This window comes from Podarcis bocagei, assembly GCF_964188305.1.
Source record: "Podarcis bocagei genome assembly, chromosome: 6".
NCBI lineage: Eukaryota > Metazoa > Chordata > Lepidosauria > Squamata > Lacertidae > Podarcis > Podarcis bocagei.
In genome coordinates this window covers 70585741-70603225 of record NC_138130.1, presented here as the reverse complement: position 1 = coordinate 70603225, position 17485 = coordinate 70585741, and the positions used below count along the sequence as shown (strand labels likewise).

Below are 17485 nucleotides of genomic sequence, written 5' to 3'. Positions count from 1 at the left end.
TGTTTATCGCCACTAACTTTGACAGCACTGATTTTTTTTTAAAAAAATAATTTTTATTAACCGACCAATCAAATCAAATCACATCACATAAATTCCGAATTACAAAGCCAAATTTTAATTTTTTTGTTGGGGGGACCCATATTTCAAGTTCCAAAGGGGATTCCAATCATCTTCTTCCTGCTGCGTTAATATCCACAAATCTGTCCAAATAATGTTCATAATTCTATCCAGTCCTATCTTGCTGTTCCCACATCTCATCTTGTTCGTATATTTTTCTTTTTTTCCTCTGACAGCACTGATCACCTCTGAGGAGCCCAGAAGGGCGGTGGGCCCATTCACATTGCCTGCCCTCTGATGAAACCCGATTATGTGTTCCTGAATGATCTGGGGGATTTCCCAGCAGAGAAAGTTGATGGCTCTGTTGAAAGCCTGGTTTCAGTATGGAATGGTAGGTTGACACACTATCTCCCAAGCATCCTCTGGTGTTGTGGAGCCCAAGTGATTCCTTGGTATTTGGGGGGAGTTTCAGGTTTTGAAGCAAGCCAGATATAAGACAGCAGCATTAGTGGCATAAGTCTCACACCAAAACTGACCAAACACTGGTTAGTGCATATAATCCTGCCATGTGGTAGTGTCAGGTGTGAAGAAGGCTCATTTTGCAGCTTGCATTGCATCCTCTAGGAGCCATCCAGCAGAGTTCTTTTGGATGTTCCAGAGATTACTGACCCACTCTGTGTAATTTCAATGCTGTAATTTCATATAATCCTAGAATTATAGAGTTGGAAGTGATGCCAGAGGTCATCTAGTCCAATCCCCAGCAATTCAGGAATCATAACTAAAGCATCCCTGACAACCAGCCATCCAACCTCTGTTTAAAAACCTCCAATGAGGAAAAGTTCTTCCTGATGTTTAGTCACAATCTCCTTTCTTGCAATTTGAATCCATTGGTTTGTGTCCTCCCTTCTAGAACAGCAGAAAGCAAGTTTGCTCCATCTTCCATGTGATATCCCTTTAGATATTTGAAAATGGCTATCGTATCACCTCTGAATTTCCTCTTTTCAAGGCTAAACATGCCCATCTCCTCCAAACACTTCCCACAAGGCTTTGTTTCCAGATCTTTTCTAATCTTGGTTGCCCACTGCACATGTTCCAGCTTTGAAATTTACCACAATTCATGCAGCTTTCTTCAAAATTCTTGCAGATACTTTGCCCCCTCCAACTCCAGCTCCAACTTAGCTTAAAATAAAATTTCATGACAATGTTAACATTCAGTTTTATTTATTGCAAAATTCGTATCCTGCCAAGTAACTGACTTGCAGCAGCTAGTACTAATTTAAAATAGGAAATTAAAAATACAAGAATTACAGATACAGGTAGGTAGCTGTGTTGGTCTGCTGTAGTCGAAACAAAATAAAAAAAATTCCTTCCAGTAGCACCTTAGAGACCAACTAAGTTGGTATGAGCTTTCGTGTGCATGCACACTTCTTGTGCAAACTGCAAACAAGAGAGAGCGAAAAGGCATGAAAAAGCAATGCAGCTGCCCTCCAAGTAATATCTTGGCCTGCTTTCCTGACCACAGAGGTATTTCTAAATGAGTAGCCAGCCAGCCAAAGGAAAAGGCCTAGTTGCCTCCCTTGCAAGGGTGGAGTGGATCAGGTCACAGAGGCCAAAGATGACAAGTCCCCAGGTTCTACTCAAGTCAACTTTCTGGCAGCAACTGCTAGTCAACCTGACACCAGGGATCTTGAGGTTATGAAACTGGCATTGTTTTTGTGTGCATGTGTGAGTGAAGTGGTTTTGCACAGAGAAAGCTTCCCGTCTGCCAGCGTAGTTGCTAAAGCCATTTCCATCAGTGAGCTGTCAACATATAGTTTCCTGTTCCCCTCTGAGAGTCTGATTAAGCTCTTAGAGTTCATCCTTGCCTGTTTTACTCCATGCTGTGCACCTGCATGAAGCTGAAGCCGGGAGTTATTTTACTGCTTGGTGAAAAATAAGCAAAAGCCTGTCACATCAGTTTTTCATGCTGAAACGATCCGGCAAATTGCCTTCCTTGCTCAGAAAGCCTGCTTGTTCGTGATCCTTTGTAACACGAAATGTCACTCAAACAGTTACCACTGCCCCCTGTCCCTGTCAGAATATCAGGACTGTTCTATACAAAATTATCATTGTTTGATACATTATTCTGTAATGCAGATATATTGGAATGTCCCCCAGGAGCAGGCATGTACAGGATATATCCCTTGCTGAGGTTTTTTTTCCTCATGAGATAGGATTTTTGTCATGAGGAGGAAATTGTACTTTACTGTTATGGGCTGTTGTATTTTACTTCAACGGGAATGCACATTTTCTAGGCTTTGTTTAAACAGACGGTTGGTACAAACTGTTGCATGTAATATCAGATGCATATTTTCACTTGTTTGTTCAATGCGGATTATAGGGTTAATTTGGAAGCCTAGCAAATGCTGAGAGTTTCAGCTATCAACGCAATGAAACGCCATTGTGGAAGTGAAAGATGGTGCATATCTTGGCTTCAGGGGTTTTGTGACACTGATTGGAGCATATGATTGACAAGTGGAGACTGTATCTTGGGATAGCCAGCCTGGAGACAAGCAGTTTTGATGTGGTACAAGGAAGAAAGGCTGCTACTCAAGAGTAAGATTCTCCTGAGAGCCTGGTTGAGTTTATGGACTGTTTCGTCCAAGGATATTGGATTGCTCCAAAAGGGAATATGCTAGTTTCCTGCAACTTATGCATTGCATTATCTGTCTTTTCCATCTTGGTGAACTATTTTCTTGTTTCCTAAACTTGGGGTTGCTTCTCTTTATTTTAACACCTTCATGCCTGGAAGCCATAACCTATTCTACCTTGCAAAACTTCAGAGGAGCTCAGGAAGGCTGATCGATGAAGGGGAAGCCTAGGAGAAAACCCACCCCCCTTTATCCAGGGGCAGCAAATTCTTTTAAAGATGGGGGTGAGCAGAGAGGTACTCTGTGCTACCTGGGAACAGGCTTCCTCAAATGGCAGCGGACCTAGTGGGGGCCGAGAGGTGGCTGCCATTCAACCCAGACTTTGAGGGAATGAGAATCTTTTGGAATCGTGTGCCATACTCTTCCTTCCAAGAAAAATCCAAGACATGGAGTGAGATGGTTTTGACCTCATTCTCGCTTTCAGAACTTCAGGGGACCACCCCCTCCTCCTGCATTATGCTTATATTCCAAGCGGTAGCGATATATCTCAATCTGCCAGGGCACTCCACCACTGACCTACATGTTGAAATTCTACAAAGGAGTTATTCTTCTACAGAGTGTAGCTTAGCTCAACAAGGCTAGGAGGCTGCTGTTGTGAATTGACACAGTGTTTATCTTGCATACATCTCACCTTTCGACGAATTGCCTCCTTTCACCCTCCACAATATCTGAAACCCACTGCTTGTTGTTTTCTGCACCCTCATGTGCTGTTGGTGTTGTTGATTATAGCCTCTTGAAACCTCTAGATGGCACTGTAACTCTGCCTAATGCAAAGGCACGGGAAGCAACAATATCAATTTTAAAACGTTCCTTTCCCCCAGCGGATAAAGAAATCAAAGCCACTCAGTGATATGCTTCTAACTCCTGATATACTGTTCCGTATTGGGCAAGTCCTGCAATCATTTGATTTATATATTATTAATAGGATTTTGTGCCACGATACTCATGTATGCTTGATGCAGAATTTGGAAGCAATGCCTGAGCGATGAATAATGGCATAATTGTGTGAATTCTCTTCAAGAAAGTGTGCAAAAACCGGCTAATATTTCGTTTTCATCTTAATATCAAAAGTTGGTCTGTGTTGAGCAGCAGAATTCATAACCATATGTTCCATTCAGGGTATTGGGCGGGGCTGTCCCCTGGTGCTGAGTGCAGGGCAAAAGGACATTCTTCAAATTCTAGAGGACCTCTTAATATAATGTTCCATATTTATAAGCTATCTGTCCGCACAGCATGCTCACCTCCTGAATTACTTTGCTTCCCCAAGTAGAAGAAGGGAAAGGAGTAGACTGTGATTTAGAAACCTGTTATCTTATACAACAGCGAGGCTCACCAGTGCATCTTCCCTCAAGGAATGGGATTGCTGGCTGGGACTGAGGGGATTCTTAGACCAAAACACTGGGTTGGTTCTCAATGACTAGGCTCGTTTAGAACAGGAAGCAGGATTAAGCCCCACACCAAGAGTGTGGTCCAGTACTAAAATGTAACCAATCATTCATGGCATGCTGCAGATTGGCACTACACAGGCAAAACGTCTACATTTTCAAATTCCCACATCCCCTTTCTGAAAAAGAACAGAGAGCAATATAAGCTTCCCATCAGTCATTTCACTCTTTGATCGGATGTTTACCAAAGCAAGTAAGCAGTACTGATGAAATAATGCTCCCGCTGCGATGTCATCAGGAGTGTTTCTGTAACAGCCCCATGGGAACATATATTGCTATCTAATTAAGGCTTATTTTTCAGCTATCAGACAGACAAATTTGTTTCTAACTGCAGCTAGCTGCTTCTCAATCGGAAGCCTGTGAGATTTAAAATGAATTATATGCTACAGAGAGGGGAAGAGATAATAGGGAAGATCCAGTGCAATATCACACAGACATAGCTTGCTTAAACTGTGAACCCAGTCCAGAGAAATGCTGCAGTCGTATGCTGATTTACATGGGAAATAGTCCCATCGGATTCAGTGAGGCTTACTTCTGAGCAGACATGCACTCAAAGTTGCATGGCTGTTGGCATCAGGGGACATCTTCATCATAGCTAACTTGTCCCATTCATTTCAATGGAATTCAAGGTCCAGTCATACTCTGGCTTGGGGCATTTGTCTCTTGTATGTGACCCTGATGGCCATCTTTCTTGAAAATGGGCATCATATATTCATTCACTCAGAAGAACCAGAGTTTTGTGGAAAGTGCATTTGCTTGCTATTTACTCAGCAAAGGAAAAGGACCTTCCGTTTTTGGTATTTATGTTTCCTTGTTGACAACAAAGGAAACTGCCTTATACCAGGTCATATTATTTGCACATCTGGTATAGTTGCTTCTTGAATGGCAGCAGTTCCCCAGGGTTTCCGACAAAAGTGATTTCCCCAATCACTTACTACCTTACCCTTCTCACTTGGGTTGCAGGTCCAACCCCCTGCAATACAGGAATCACATCTGAAGAACCCCTGACAGATGCCCACCCAAACTCTGTTTAGAAATCTCCACTGAAAGTGAGTCCATCACCTTCTAATGTAGTCCATTCCACTGTCAGGCAGCTCTTACTGCCAGAAACTTCCTATAAAAGTTTAATCAGAATCTACTTCCTTGGAATTATAAATCCATTGGATCGTGTCCCAACCGTTGGAACAGCAGAAAACAAGTTTGTTCCACCATCCACCAGCCCTTCAGATATTTGAAGATGGCTATCTGATCACTTCTCAGTTTTCTCTTCTCCAGGCTAAACGTCCCCAATTCTCTCAGCCATTCCTCATAAGGTTTGGTTTCCTTGATCACCCCCCCCCCTTGAATGGTTGTGGACTCTCTTCCCTTGGAGGTTTTTAAGCAGAGGTTGGGTGGTCATCTGTCATGGATGCTTTAGCTGAGACTCCTGTATTGCAGGGGGTTGGACTAATTTACCCTCGGATTCCCTTCCAACTCTACAATTCTATGATCTTGGTCACCTTCCTCTGCACACATTCCAGCTTGTCAATATCCTTCTTAAATCGTGCTGCCCAGAACTGGGTGCAGTACTCCAGGTGTGGTCTGACCAAGGCAGAATAGAGTGGGACTATTCCTTCCCTTGATCTGGACACTATGCTTTTGTTGATGCAGCCTAAAATAGCATTAGCTTTCTTTTTCTTTTATTTCTGGTTCATCACACTGTTTCCTTTACGAAAAAATAATAATCACATTTTAGAAGTGTCCAACACACACAGTAAAAATGCCTGTGATTGGGCAGGCTTCATCCACTCTGAAGGGGTTACTGTGCCTGAAAATTCATCCACTTCCATCAATAGGAAAAAAGCATAAAAATTAATTTAAAAATCCCTAATAGTAAAAGTGTTGAAAGGCATGAAGGAGACCAGTTAGGCTGCCTCTGAATTGGCTATTTTATAAAGTGCTGAATTGTGTGAACCAAATCTTGTACTCCAGGGAACACCCTTAGTAGTTGATAAACTGCTTTTTGAAAAGAAAATTTACACAGCACTATTTTACAGTTGGACCATCCTTTCCTAATATTAATGTCCACAGCCAAGAGTGATAACAAACCACCACAGTTCTGCTGCTGACTGTTTCTGTGCAAGTGCTCATTAGATCCATTACCTAATTAGCTAACGCATTAGCACTGAAAACCTTGTGTACATATGCAATACTTTATGTATAATGGTTGTGCAAGGCAAATTGGAACGATGTCATATCTGGGCGATGTTCCTAATTAAAAGGCTTTCTATAACCCAAACATTGCAATTGCTGTGTACTCACAATGTGGTCTCTATGACTATTCTTTTTGAAAAAAAATCTGTACATCCATAAAAGGGGGCATGGAGTGGCACAGATTGCTTATATAGAAATTTCAAATGCTGTAATTGAGACAGATAATGCCTTAGGGAGGCCAGCCACTAGAACCCAATCCCCTAGAACAGATGTGTGGTGCAAGGTAGAGGACATACATACAAGACTCAAATATAGGCTGTGTACACATTACTGCCTTAAAATGCAGCTAAACTGTTCATTTGCTCAATTCACATCAAAGCTGCTTTCAAGGGGAAACGTATGAAAGCTTAATATTCCCAAAAATTGACAGGGTAAAAAAAAAAGCATGTCTTGACATTCCATTGTTGCACTCATAACCTAGGTTTAAGGTGCCTTTTAGCTCCTAGCTTTCATATCTCAGTTTCTAACACTGGGGCTGGGCCTCTTTAAACATGCTCAATGTGATATCACCTCTTGTATAACATTTAGTCAATTTGGACATTGGTAGGAAAAGGGATAAAAACATTCTACCCTGTGTCAACACTTTTGAGAACATAACACAATGGTTTTGCTCATCTCTGTATTTGATAAAATGTTTTTCACTTGTACAAATATGACTTTATTTTGTGCTCACAAGCAATTGTTTCTAAGTAATTCAACAATGGGTTAACTGGAGCACACCAACATCCTTATTTGGACATGTACTACGAAAGCTGACTTTCAGTACTGGTTTCCTGTTTCCGACTTGTATCTAGCTTCCGTCACATAAAATCTCTTTTTTTAACACCTTCATGCAGATTTTGGATTCTAACTCTAAAACGACTTAGAATTACTATTTAGAAAACAACCCAATCTCAGCCAGAACCCTTGATGAATGGAGTTCTGCTCAAAACATTATTACAAAGTAGATCAGCATCATATCAGCGCACTGAAGTTTTTATTGCCTTTCCATTTCAAGTAATGGTTCCCTTGTCACAAGGGCTTAATAGAGGGCATCTTTTAGCTTGACAGCATGATTGATATAATCTGCATCATAACTCAAGAACAGATATGCAAATCAGAAATATTTCTTGAAGCAGTGAACTGGCATCTAGTCTGCAGGATGAAGCCTGTGAATACATGGCCATTCGCTGTTTTGCCAAACGCAATAGTTCTTTCGGATTCAGGGGCGATAACACTAGTGGAGAGTAGTTCTGTGCTTTTATTAAGTAGCAAGCTTGAATACAGAATAAAAGACAGTGAAACAGTCTTAAAGCATAATAACAGAGCACAAACAAGATAAAATATTTTCCTATTCAGTTATTCAGAGCTCCAAGGAATGTGAACAGAGAAACTAAAGCTAGCTAGTACACAGCCCTCTCCGAGTCAGGGCCTACACTGAAGCCCAAAACATTAGATCCCATCAGGGAGATTTATATATCTGAGAGCCTGAGTGGCTATGTGATGGCTGGCATATTATCTCTCCTGTTCCAGAAGCCATTATTGGGATGGTATGAGGATGTTACATCACCTGCAAGGTGAGCTAGGCTAATAAACAGGGGCCAAAACAAATACAATACCTTGTTACACAGATGCAATAGTTACAACATATAGAGCACAACAGGCTGAATGGTAATGTTTGTAACAGATTTCTTTACTGGTTACTTCCTACAAGTTGGTAACCGCACTTATAGAACGTGGTTACCCACATACGGTGGTGTCCACAGCCATACAGAGAACTAAAACTAAGGATAGATCCACAGTTTCAAAAACCTGGACTGACATTCATGAGAACACCAAGAGAATCCATTCTTCCTTAGAGTTTAATAACACGACGAGAGACATAGAGAGAATAGTAAAACGCCATTGGCATATCTTAAAAGAGATTCCTGGTTGCGAGGTCGCTCCACTCTTCGGGAAACGGCGCACTAGATCCCTTTGAGATATACTGGTACACACTGATCTAAAACCCATACCACAACAACAGACTTTAATAACAGCCCTGAGAGGTTTTTTCAAGTGCGGACACTGCGTTGCATGCAGATATGCACTTCCAGTAAAAGAGTTCGCCAACAGTGAGGGTTTTAAATTCACCACACAGTGGTGCCTCGCAAGACGAAATTAATTCGTTCCGCAAGTCTCTTCGTCTTGCGGTTTTTTCGTCTTGCGATGCACGGTTTCCCATAGGAATGCATTGAAAATCAATTAATGCGTTCCTAGGGAAACCGCCTTCAGACCAGGTCCGGGGACAGTCTGTCCCCGGACCTCTTCTGAAGGCTGGGGGGGGCAAGGGCTTTTCTTCCCACCCCCAGCATTTTAAAAAACCCCGGGACAGCGGAGGACTTCTCCGCTGTCCGGGGCGATCTTAAAATGCTGGCGGGCGGCATTTTAAAATCACCCCGGACAGCGGAGGACTTCTCCGCTGTCCGGGGCGATTTAAAAGCCCCTGGGAAGGCAGGCAGGGGGGACAAAGACTTTCGCCCCCTGCCCGCCTTCAGAAGGTGTTCCCGCCCCCCGCCCCACTTCGGAACAGCTTTCCGAAGTGGGGCGGCTGGGGCAGGTGTCCCCGCCCCCCGCCCCACTTCGGAACAGCTTTCCGAAGTGGGGCGGCTGGGGCGGGTGTCCCCGCCCCCCCTCCCCACTTCGGAACAGCTTTCCGAAGTGGGGCGGCTGGGGCGGGTGTCCCCGCCCCCCCTCCCCACTTCGGAACAGCTTTCCGAAGTGGGGCGGCTGGGGCGGGTGTCCCCGCCCCCCCGCCCCACTTCGGAACAGCTTTCCGAAGTGGGGCGGCTGGGGCAGGTGTCCCCGCCCCCCCTTCGGAACAGCATTTTAAAATGCTGGGGGTCGGGAGCGAAGTGCTGCCGACCCCCAGCATTTTAAAACCTTCCCGGGACACGGGGAGATTTTAAAATGCTGGGGTTCGGCAGCGCTTAGCTCCCGACCCCCAGCATTTTAAAACCTCCCCGGGACACGGGGAGATTTTAAAATGCTGGGGGTCGGCAGCGCTTCGCTCCCGACCCCCAGCATTTTAAAACCTTCCCAGGACACGGGGAGATTTGAAACTGCTGGGGGTCGGCAGCGCTTCGCTCCCGACCCCCAGCATTTTAAAACCTTCCCGGGACACGGGGAGATTTGAAAATGCTGGGGTTCGGCAGCGCTTCGCTCCCGACCCCCAGCATTTTAAAACCTCCCCGGGACACGGGGAGATTTTAAAATGCTGGGGGTCGGCAGCGCTTCGCTCCCGACCCCCAGCATTTTAAAACCTCCCCGGGACACGGGGAGATTTTAAAATGCTGGGGGTCGGCAGCGCTTCGCTCCCGACCCCCAGCATTTTAAAACCTTCCCGGGACAGGGGGAGATTTTAAAATGCTGGGGGTCGGCAGCTAACGCTTCGCTCCCGACCCCCAGCATTTTAAAATCTCCCCGGGACAGAGACTTCTCTGCTGTCCCTTGGAGATTTTAAAATGCTGGGGGTCGGCAGCGAACGCTTCGCTCCCGCCCGCCAGCATTTTAAGATCGCCCGGGGCTGGCGGGGGGGGGAGGCAGGCGGGGGGAGCAAAGACTTTTGCCCCCCGCCGGCCTTCAGAAGAGGTCCTCTTCTGAAGGCCGGCTGTGGGCGAAAGTCTTTGCTCCCGACCGCCAGCATTTCCCTATGGGCTTTCGTCTTGCGATGCAAGCCCATAGGGAAATTCGTCTTGCGAAGCGCCTCCAAAACAGAAAACCCTTTCGTCTTGCGGGTTTTCCGTCTTGCGAGGCATTCGTCTTGCGGGGTACCACTGTACAATCATTTGCCACATGTGCTACTGCATGCACTGTATATATATATATAAAATGCAAATGTGGTTTATTATACGTGGGACAAACCACAAGACCAATCCAGGATATCGGAACATTATTCTAGGATCAGAAATAGAATTTTGGATGCTCCTCTGGTATCCCATTTCATCCAAAAATCACACACTGAGGATGTCCTGACATTTTTTGTACTTTGGACAAGGACCTCTTGAAAATGCAAGAAGAGTCCTTACACAGAAGGAAAGCAGATTTGTTTTCTTACTCAGCACTTCATCCTTTAGGTTTAAATATTGAATTGGACTATACTTGCTTCTTATAATGACATATCCCATATATGAAATATATACTATATAAGAGCTCTGCCTATGACACACCATTGTGGTCATATTCCTTTAAGATTACATTTAGGTTAATTATCTACACCTGTCTCGTCACATGGTTTTGCTTATTAATGGTGTATTGAGACTCATTGGCCATTACTATTGAGAATCGTTCCAAGAATCATTGCTTACGTAATCTGTTACACACTTTGATTTTATGTACAACCTCTGTATCTTCTAATGCTTGATAATGCTTAATAATGTGTGAATTCTATTTTTTAGTCGGGATGTAACAGATTTATATTTGTAATTTCTACATGTCAAATATTGATCATTGTATTACCAGGTGTTTATATTTATATTATATAGAACTATTAACAGCTGAGGAAGCCCTTCGGGGCAAAACAAGGAAATATCCAGAAACCTTGTTCTACCCAACCCAGCTGCCTGAGCCAACCTCATCAGCCAACCTCATCAGCTGTATTGTCCATGACATTCTGGGGACCTTTCCTTAACCACATTCGAGGACTGTGTAATATATGAACTCAAACAAGAATGGATTAAGAAAGGAAGAAATAGATCTGCATTGGATTTAATTAAATAGGTTATATACCTTGCTTAAGGATTGTATATGGTGTACATCCTGGACTTGATTCCTATGTTAGGAAGTAACCAGTAAAGAAATTTGTTACAAACATTACTATTCAGCCTGTTGCGCTCTAAATGCTGTAACTAATAAACAGGGGCCAACATAATTCATTATTTTTAACCGAGTTGTAAGGGTATTGGGTGTGATGTGCCTGGCAGGAGAGGAGTGGGGAAGAGCCAGGGGAGCCCGAATTGCAGTGGTTCCGGGTAGGGGGAGGTATGGTGTGGGAAGAGACGCAGACCGGGTAAGGACCACATGGACCAGGCAGTTAGTGACTGTGCCATATGCCAGCTCCTCCTCTATTATAGGGAATTGCAGTTGTCATATCAGCCAGCCCTCAGGTCTGTGACTGCTGCTGTTAAATGCCAGGTCAGCCCAGGAAAAAATTTAACTCATCCATCATCTGGCTGATATGGCATGTATCAGTGAAACCTGGCTGGGTGAACAGGGTGGAGTTGGTCTCACCCAGCTGTGCCCACCTGGGTACTCAGTGCAGCACCATGCCAGACTCAAGGGTCAGGGAGGGGCAGTTGCTGTGAACTGTAGAGATTCTCTATCTCCAGGCTCTCTGTCCAGTTGGGAGGAAACCAGAGTGTGTGTTCCTGGCGTTGGGCAATCAGAACAGATTAGGGATTCCACTGGTTTACCGCCTGCCTCTCTGCCCAGCAGTCTCCCTACCTGAACTGATAGAGCTGGTCTCGGAGACAGTGTTGAGGACTCTCAGACTTCAACATCCATGCCGAGGCTGCTGGCTCTGGGGCGGCTCAGGACTTCATGGCCACCATGACACCCATGGGGCTGTCCCAACATGTTACCAGCCCAATGCACAAGGCAGGCCACACTCTGGACCTTGTTTTCTTGACTGGGCAAGAAGGGGGTGATTTGAAGGTGGGGGACAGTGTCATCAGTCCCTTGTCATGGTCAGATCACTTTCTGTTGAGATTTTGTATGTCAGCACCATTTCCTCTCCGCAGAGGCAGAGGACCTATTAGGAAGGTCTGCCCTCGGAGGCTGATGGATCCAGTGGGATTCCAAACAGTACTGGGGGATACTGATACGACTGGTGCTCCTGTCGAAGCCCTGGCCAATGGCCAACCTCTGGAACACCGGAATGGCTGAGGCTATTGACACAATTACCCCTGAGTGCCCTCTCCCACTTTGTGGAGCCCGATTGGCCCCCTGGTATACTCCAGAGTTTAGGGCAAAGAAACAATTGAACACAAGTTCAAGATCCAAATGAATGCAACTGAAGACTGGTAAGGGCTCATTATCAAGTCTACCTAGTGGCAGTGAAGGCAACAAAGGTGGCATACTTTGCTGCCTCCATTGCATCCTCATTACGTCATCTGGCAGAGCTTTTCCGGGTTGTATGGGGCACAGGCTGGCCCAAAGGAGGTGATAGAACCAACAGTAGCTCGCTGTGACTTGCTTGCAAAGCATTTTGAGGATAAAATTGCTTGCATCCACCAAGACCTTGACTCTGCTGTTATAGCAGATGAATCTCACAGGGTGTCCAGGGCACAGTCTAGTCCTGTTGTGTCGGATGAGTTTCAGTTGGTAAGTCTCGAGGATGTGGACAAGGTGCTCGGATCAGTCAGTGCAACCAGTTGCGCTCTAGACCCTTGCCCCTCTTGGCTGATAAAAAACAGTAGGGAGGGAACAGCTGACTGGACCAGGGAAGTGATGAATGCCACTTTACGAGAGGGGGTGGTCCCTGCCTGTTTGAAGGAGGCAGTGGTAAAACCGCTCCTTAAGAAACCTTCCCTGCATTCAGAAAACCTAACTACCAGCCAGTTGCTAATCTCCCTTTCTTGGGCAAGGTTCTGGAGTCAGTGGTCGCAGGCCAGATCTAGCTGCTTTTGGGAGAAACTGATCTTCTGGATCCATTTCAATTGGGGTTTAGGCCTGGTTTTGGCATAGAAACTGCCCTGGTCGCCCTGTACCTCTGTCGAGAGAGGGACAAGAAAAAACATGTCCCTCTTAATTCTTCTCGACCTCTCAGCAGCTTTCGATACCATTGACCATGGTATCCTTCTGGAGTGACTGTCTGAACTAGGGTTGGGTGGCACCGGTACAGACTTTATCTCATCATATATATATATATATATATATATATATGCTTTCGTAGATTTTCACGGGTACAGGAATGTAGGTTTTGGTGTCTTCGGGTGTCTTCCCGTGTAAGAGTTGGGGTGTCTAGGCGACGTTTCGACGAGGTCTCACTCGTCATCTTCAGGCTGGTGCTTTCGGCTTCTTGTTACTAGAACAGAGCAGGATCTCAGTGTTTGAGTTCCTATAAATACTGTTGAGGGGGTGTGGTGTATAGCCTCCAACGTTCTGGGCAGAGAGGAAGTTCCTAGGTTAATGTGCCTTTTCTTCTTTTGTTCATTAATTACTTGAGGGATATCTTGAGTGATTACTTGAGTGATATTCTGAGTACCACTTAGGAGGGTCATTAGGTGTGGATTAGTTGCTAAAGCTTTCGTGTCTTGACCTCTTGACCTTGTAAAGAGTTTTTCTGAGAAGATGGCTGTACTGCACTTAGTTGTGCTCTGGCTTGGCTTCGTGTATAGGGGCGAGCTGTGGTTTTGTGCCCTGTGCCAGCCAGATCTGTGTAGGGATTGCAGGGGGGTGCAGCATCCGGAGGTGCCACTATGGTTTGGCTACTGGATGGTGTCTGTAATTTATCTGTGGAGAGGGTCTGGGTTTGGGTCTGGTGTGGTTGATTGGAGATGGCGTTCTGTGTGCCTCTGGTTCTGGTGTCGGTTTTTGTGGGGAGGGCTAATTTCCAGATGTCTGGCAGGCGGGACGTGTCGTCACGCTTGTTCATGTTGTGAGGGTGTTTCTCTATCTCTGCAGGGTATTTCTATCTCTGCAGGGTGTTTCTCTGCAGGGTATTTCATAGACCCTGCATATATATATGCAGGTTTTGGTGTCTTCGGGTGTCTTCCCGTGTAAGAGTTGGGGTGTCTAGGCGACGTTTCGACGAGGTCTCACTCGTCATCTTCAGGCTGGTGCTTTCGGCTTCTGTGGTGTGGTTGATTGGAGATGGCGTTCTGTGTGCCTCTGGTTCTGGTGTCGGTTTTTGTGGGGAGGGCTAATTTCCAGATGTCTGGCAGGCGGGACGTGTCGTCACGCTTGTTCATGTTGTGAGGGTGTTTCTCTATCTCTGCAGGGTATTTCTATCTCTGCAGGGTGTTTCTCTGCAGGGTATTTCATAGACCCTGCATATATATATGCAGGTTTTGGTGTCTTCGGGTGTCTTCCCGTGTAAGAGTTGGGGTGTCTAGGCGACGTTTCGACGAGGTCTCACTCGTCATCTTCAGGCTGGTGCTTTCGGCTTCTTGTTACTAGAACAGAGCAGGATCTCAGTGTTTGAGTTCCTATAAATACTGTTGAGGGGGTGTGGTGTATAGCCTCCAACGTTCTGGGCAGAGAGGGAGTTCCCAGGTTAGTGTGCCTTTTCTTCTTTTGTTCCTTAATTACTTGAGGGATATCTTGAGTGATTTCTTGAGTGATATTCTGAGTACCACTTAGGAGGGTCATTAGGTGTGGATTAGTTGCTAAAGCTTTCGTGTCTTGACCTCTTGAGCTTGTGAAGAGTTTTTTTGAGAAGATGGCTGTACTGCACTTAGTTGTGCTCTGGCTTGGCTTCGTGTATAGGGGCGAGCTGTGGTTTTGTGCCCTGTGCCAGCCAGATCTGTGTAGGGATTGCAGGGGGGTGCAGCATCCGGAGGTGCCACTATGGTTTGGCTACTGGATGGTGTCTGTACTTTATCTGTGGAGAGGGTCTGGATTTGGGTCTGGTGTGGTTGATTGGAGATGGCGTTCTGTGTGTCTCTGGTTCTGGTGTCGGTTTTTGTGGGGAGGGCTAATTTCCAGATGTCTGGCAGGCGGGACGTGTCGTCACGCTTGTTCATGTTGTGAGGGTGTTTCTCTATCTCGATGGCTTCCATGATTATTCTCTTGTGGTGATGTTCCATGTTAAAGAGCAATTTGGAATCTGCAAAATTAATTTCGTGTCCTGTTTCTTTCATGTGTTGGTAAAGAGAGGAAGTTTTTTCTTCTTTTTTGACGGCATTCTTGTGTTCTGCGATACGTGCATTTATTCGTCTGTTTGTTTGTCCAATGTACGTGGCTGGGCAGACTTTGCAGGGTATTTCATAGACCCCTTGGTTTTCTAACTGGATTTTATCTTTTGGGTTTCTGAGGATATTGGCTATTTTTTGGTTGGTGCAAAAGGCTGTTTTGATATTGTGTTTATGGAGGATTTTGCTAATTTTATCTGTAGTGCCCTTGATATAAGGAAGGAGGGCCATGCCATTGTTTTCTTCTGTGTCTTGGTTTTTGGGGGGTGTTTCTTTTTGTTTCTTTTTGGATTAGCTTCGTAACCCTGTTTTGTTGGTATCCGTTGGCGATTAACACATTTGAGAGATTCTGTAACTCAGTTGTCAAGTGGTCTTTGTCAGCCAGGCGTTTGGTTCTGGAGATGAGAGTCTTGGCTACGGAGTTTATTTGTGCAGGGTGGTGGTGTGATTGTGCATGTAAGTAGCGGTTGGTGTGTGTCGCCTAGACACCCCAACTCTTACACGGGAAGACACCCGAAGACACCAAAACCTGCATTCCTGTACCCGTGAAAATCTACGAAAGCATATATATATATATATATATATATATATATATATATATATATATGGAATTGTAATCTATGCTAATCCAAAATTAGATCCGAAACTATTATTTAAGGATGAAGGTAGAATTATAGTTTAAATAACATATGAATTACTTCGTTTAAAACTTTTTTCAATCTATTTGCTAAAATATCAGCAAAAATTTTGTAATCCACGTTTAGGAGTGAGATGGGACGGTAGTTCTTAAGTTGAGTCTTTTCAGATTCCAATTTTGGTATCAAAGTGATGAATGCCTCTTTCCACGATTCTGGTGCCCCCTTCCCTTCCATAATTTGATTGCATACCTCCATTAGTGGCTGGACCAGATATTCCTTCAGTATCTTATAATATTTGGAGGTAAGTCCATCTGGACCTGGGGATTTGCCTAGTTGCATGTTCTGAATGGCGCTTTCAATTTCCTGTTGTGTTATTTTATTATTCAGAGCTGTTTGTTTATCTTGTGTTAGTTTTTGCAGGCCATAACTTTCTAAGAATTGGTTTATCTCGGTCTCTGCTTGGTGTCCTTGGGTAAACAATTTTTTGAAATATCTCTGGAAACACTTTCTAATTTCTTCTGGTTTCTGAATACATTCTCCTTCAACCTCGAGATTGGTAACAAAGTTCAATTTTTGTCTCTTTTTCAACTGCCATGCCAGCAGTTTCCCACATTTATTTGCCGATTCAAATGATTTTTGCTTCATCTGTTTGATTTTCCATTCAACTTCTTGGTTTATCAGTTTCGCATATTGTGCTTGATGAAATTTTATTTCTCTTAAAACCTCTTTTGATTTTGGATTTAATCTCAACTTTTTCTCTCCATCTCTTATCCTCTCCAAGATCTTGTCCTTTTTACTGTTCTGGAGTTTTTTCTTAATAGAGTTCTGTTGTATCAAAAATCCTCTCATAACAGCTTTGCTCGCGTCCCAGATTATTTTCTTTTCCACCGAGGTATTCAAATTTATTTCAAAATAGTCTTTCAACGTTTTTTGGGCCTGCTTTACAATCTCCTGATCTCTGAATAAAAAGTCATTCATTCTCCATCTGAAGGATCCAGCTGGTGTGAGTCTCAGATCCATTTTCAAAGCATTATGGTCGGAGCAGGTTTTAGGACAGATCTCTATTTTTTTTGCCTTAGGTGCCAGTCCTCTAGATATCCAGATTTGGTCGATTCTTGTCCAAGATAGGTGGGCTTCAGAAAAGAATGTTCCCTCTTTACCTAAAGGGTTCTTTGTTCTCCAAATATCAATCAAGTCCATATTGTCTGTAAGTTCAAAAAAAGTCTTAGGAAGTCTGCCATCATTGGTCAAGTTTTGGTTTTGTGACTTATCCATGTAGGTGGAGACAACCCCATTCATGTCTCCCATCAAAATGATGTTAGAATAGTCAATATGGTCCAGCATTATCTCATGCAGCTTCTTATAAAATTCTGATTTCCCATCATTTGGTGCATAGATTCCTACTATCAAAAAATTTTCTCCTTGTGCTTGTATTTCAATTGCCAAAATTCTTCCAAATTCATCTTTAAACACCAACTTTGGTGCTAGGCTCTCTTTTGCATATATCACTACTCCTCTTTTTTTAACCTTGT

The 17485-nt window shown here is 44.3% G+C and overlaps 1 protein-coding gene across 2 annotated transcripts in view; it reads left to right on the top strand.

The window, feature by feature from the left end:
- LOC308589696 (uncharacterized protein) overlaps positions 1–17485 on the top strand; it is a gene marked incomplete at its 5' end in the record, with an annotated part of 45847 nt that overhangs the window by 14187 nt on the left and 14175 nt on the right. The window contains one exon of one of the 2 annotated variants that reach the window (XM_081199116.1): positions 5156–5241. The exons of the other annotated variant lie outside the window; for it this stretch is intronic. Coding sequence (XP_081055242.1) covers positions 5156–5226 — 71 coding nt within the window. The 3' untranslated portion in view covers positions 5227–5241. The remainder of the gene's footprint in view (positions 1–5155; positions 5242–17485) is intronic. 2 annotated transcript variants of the gene reach the window in all.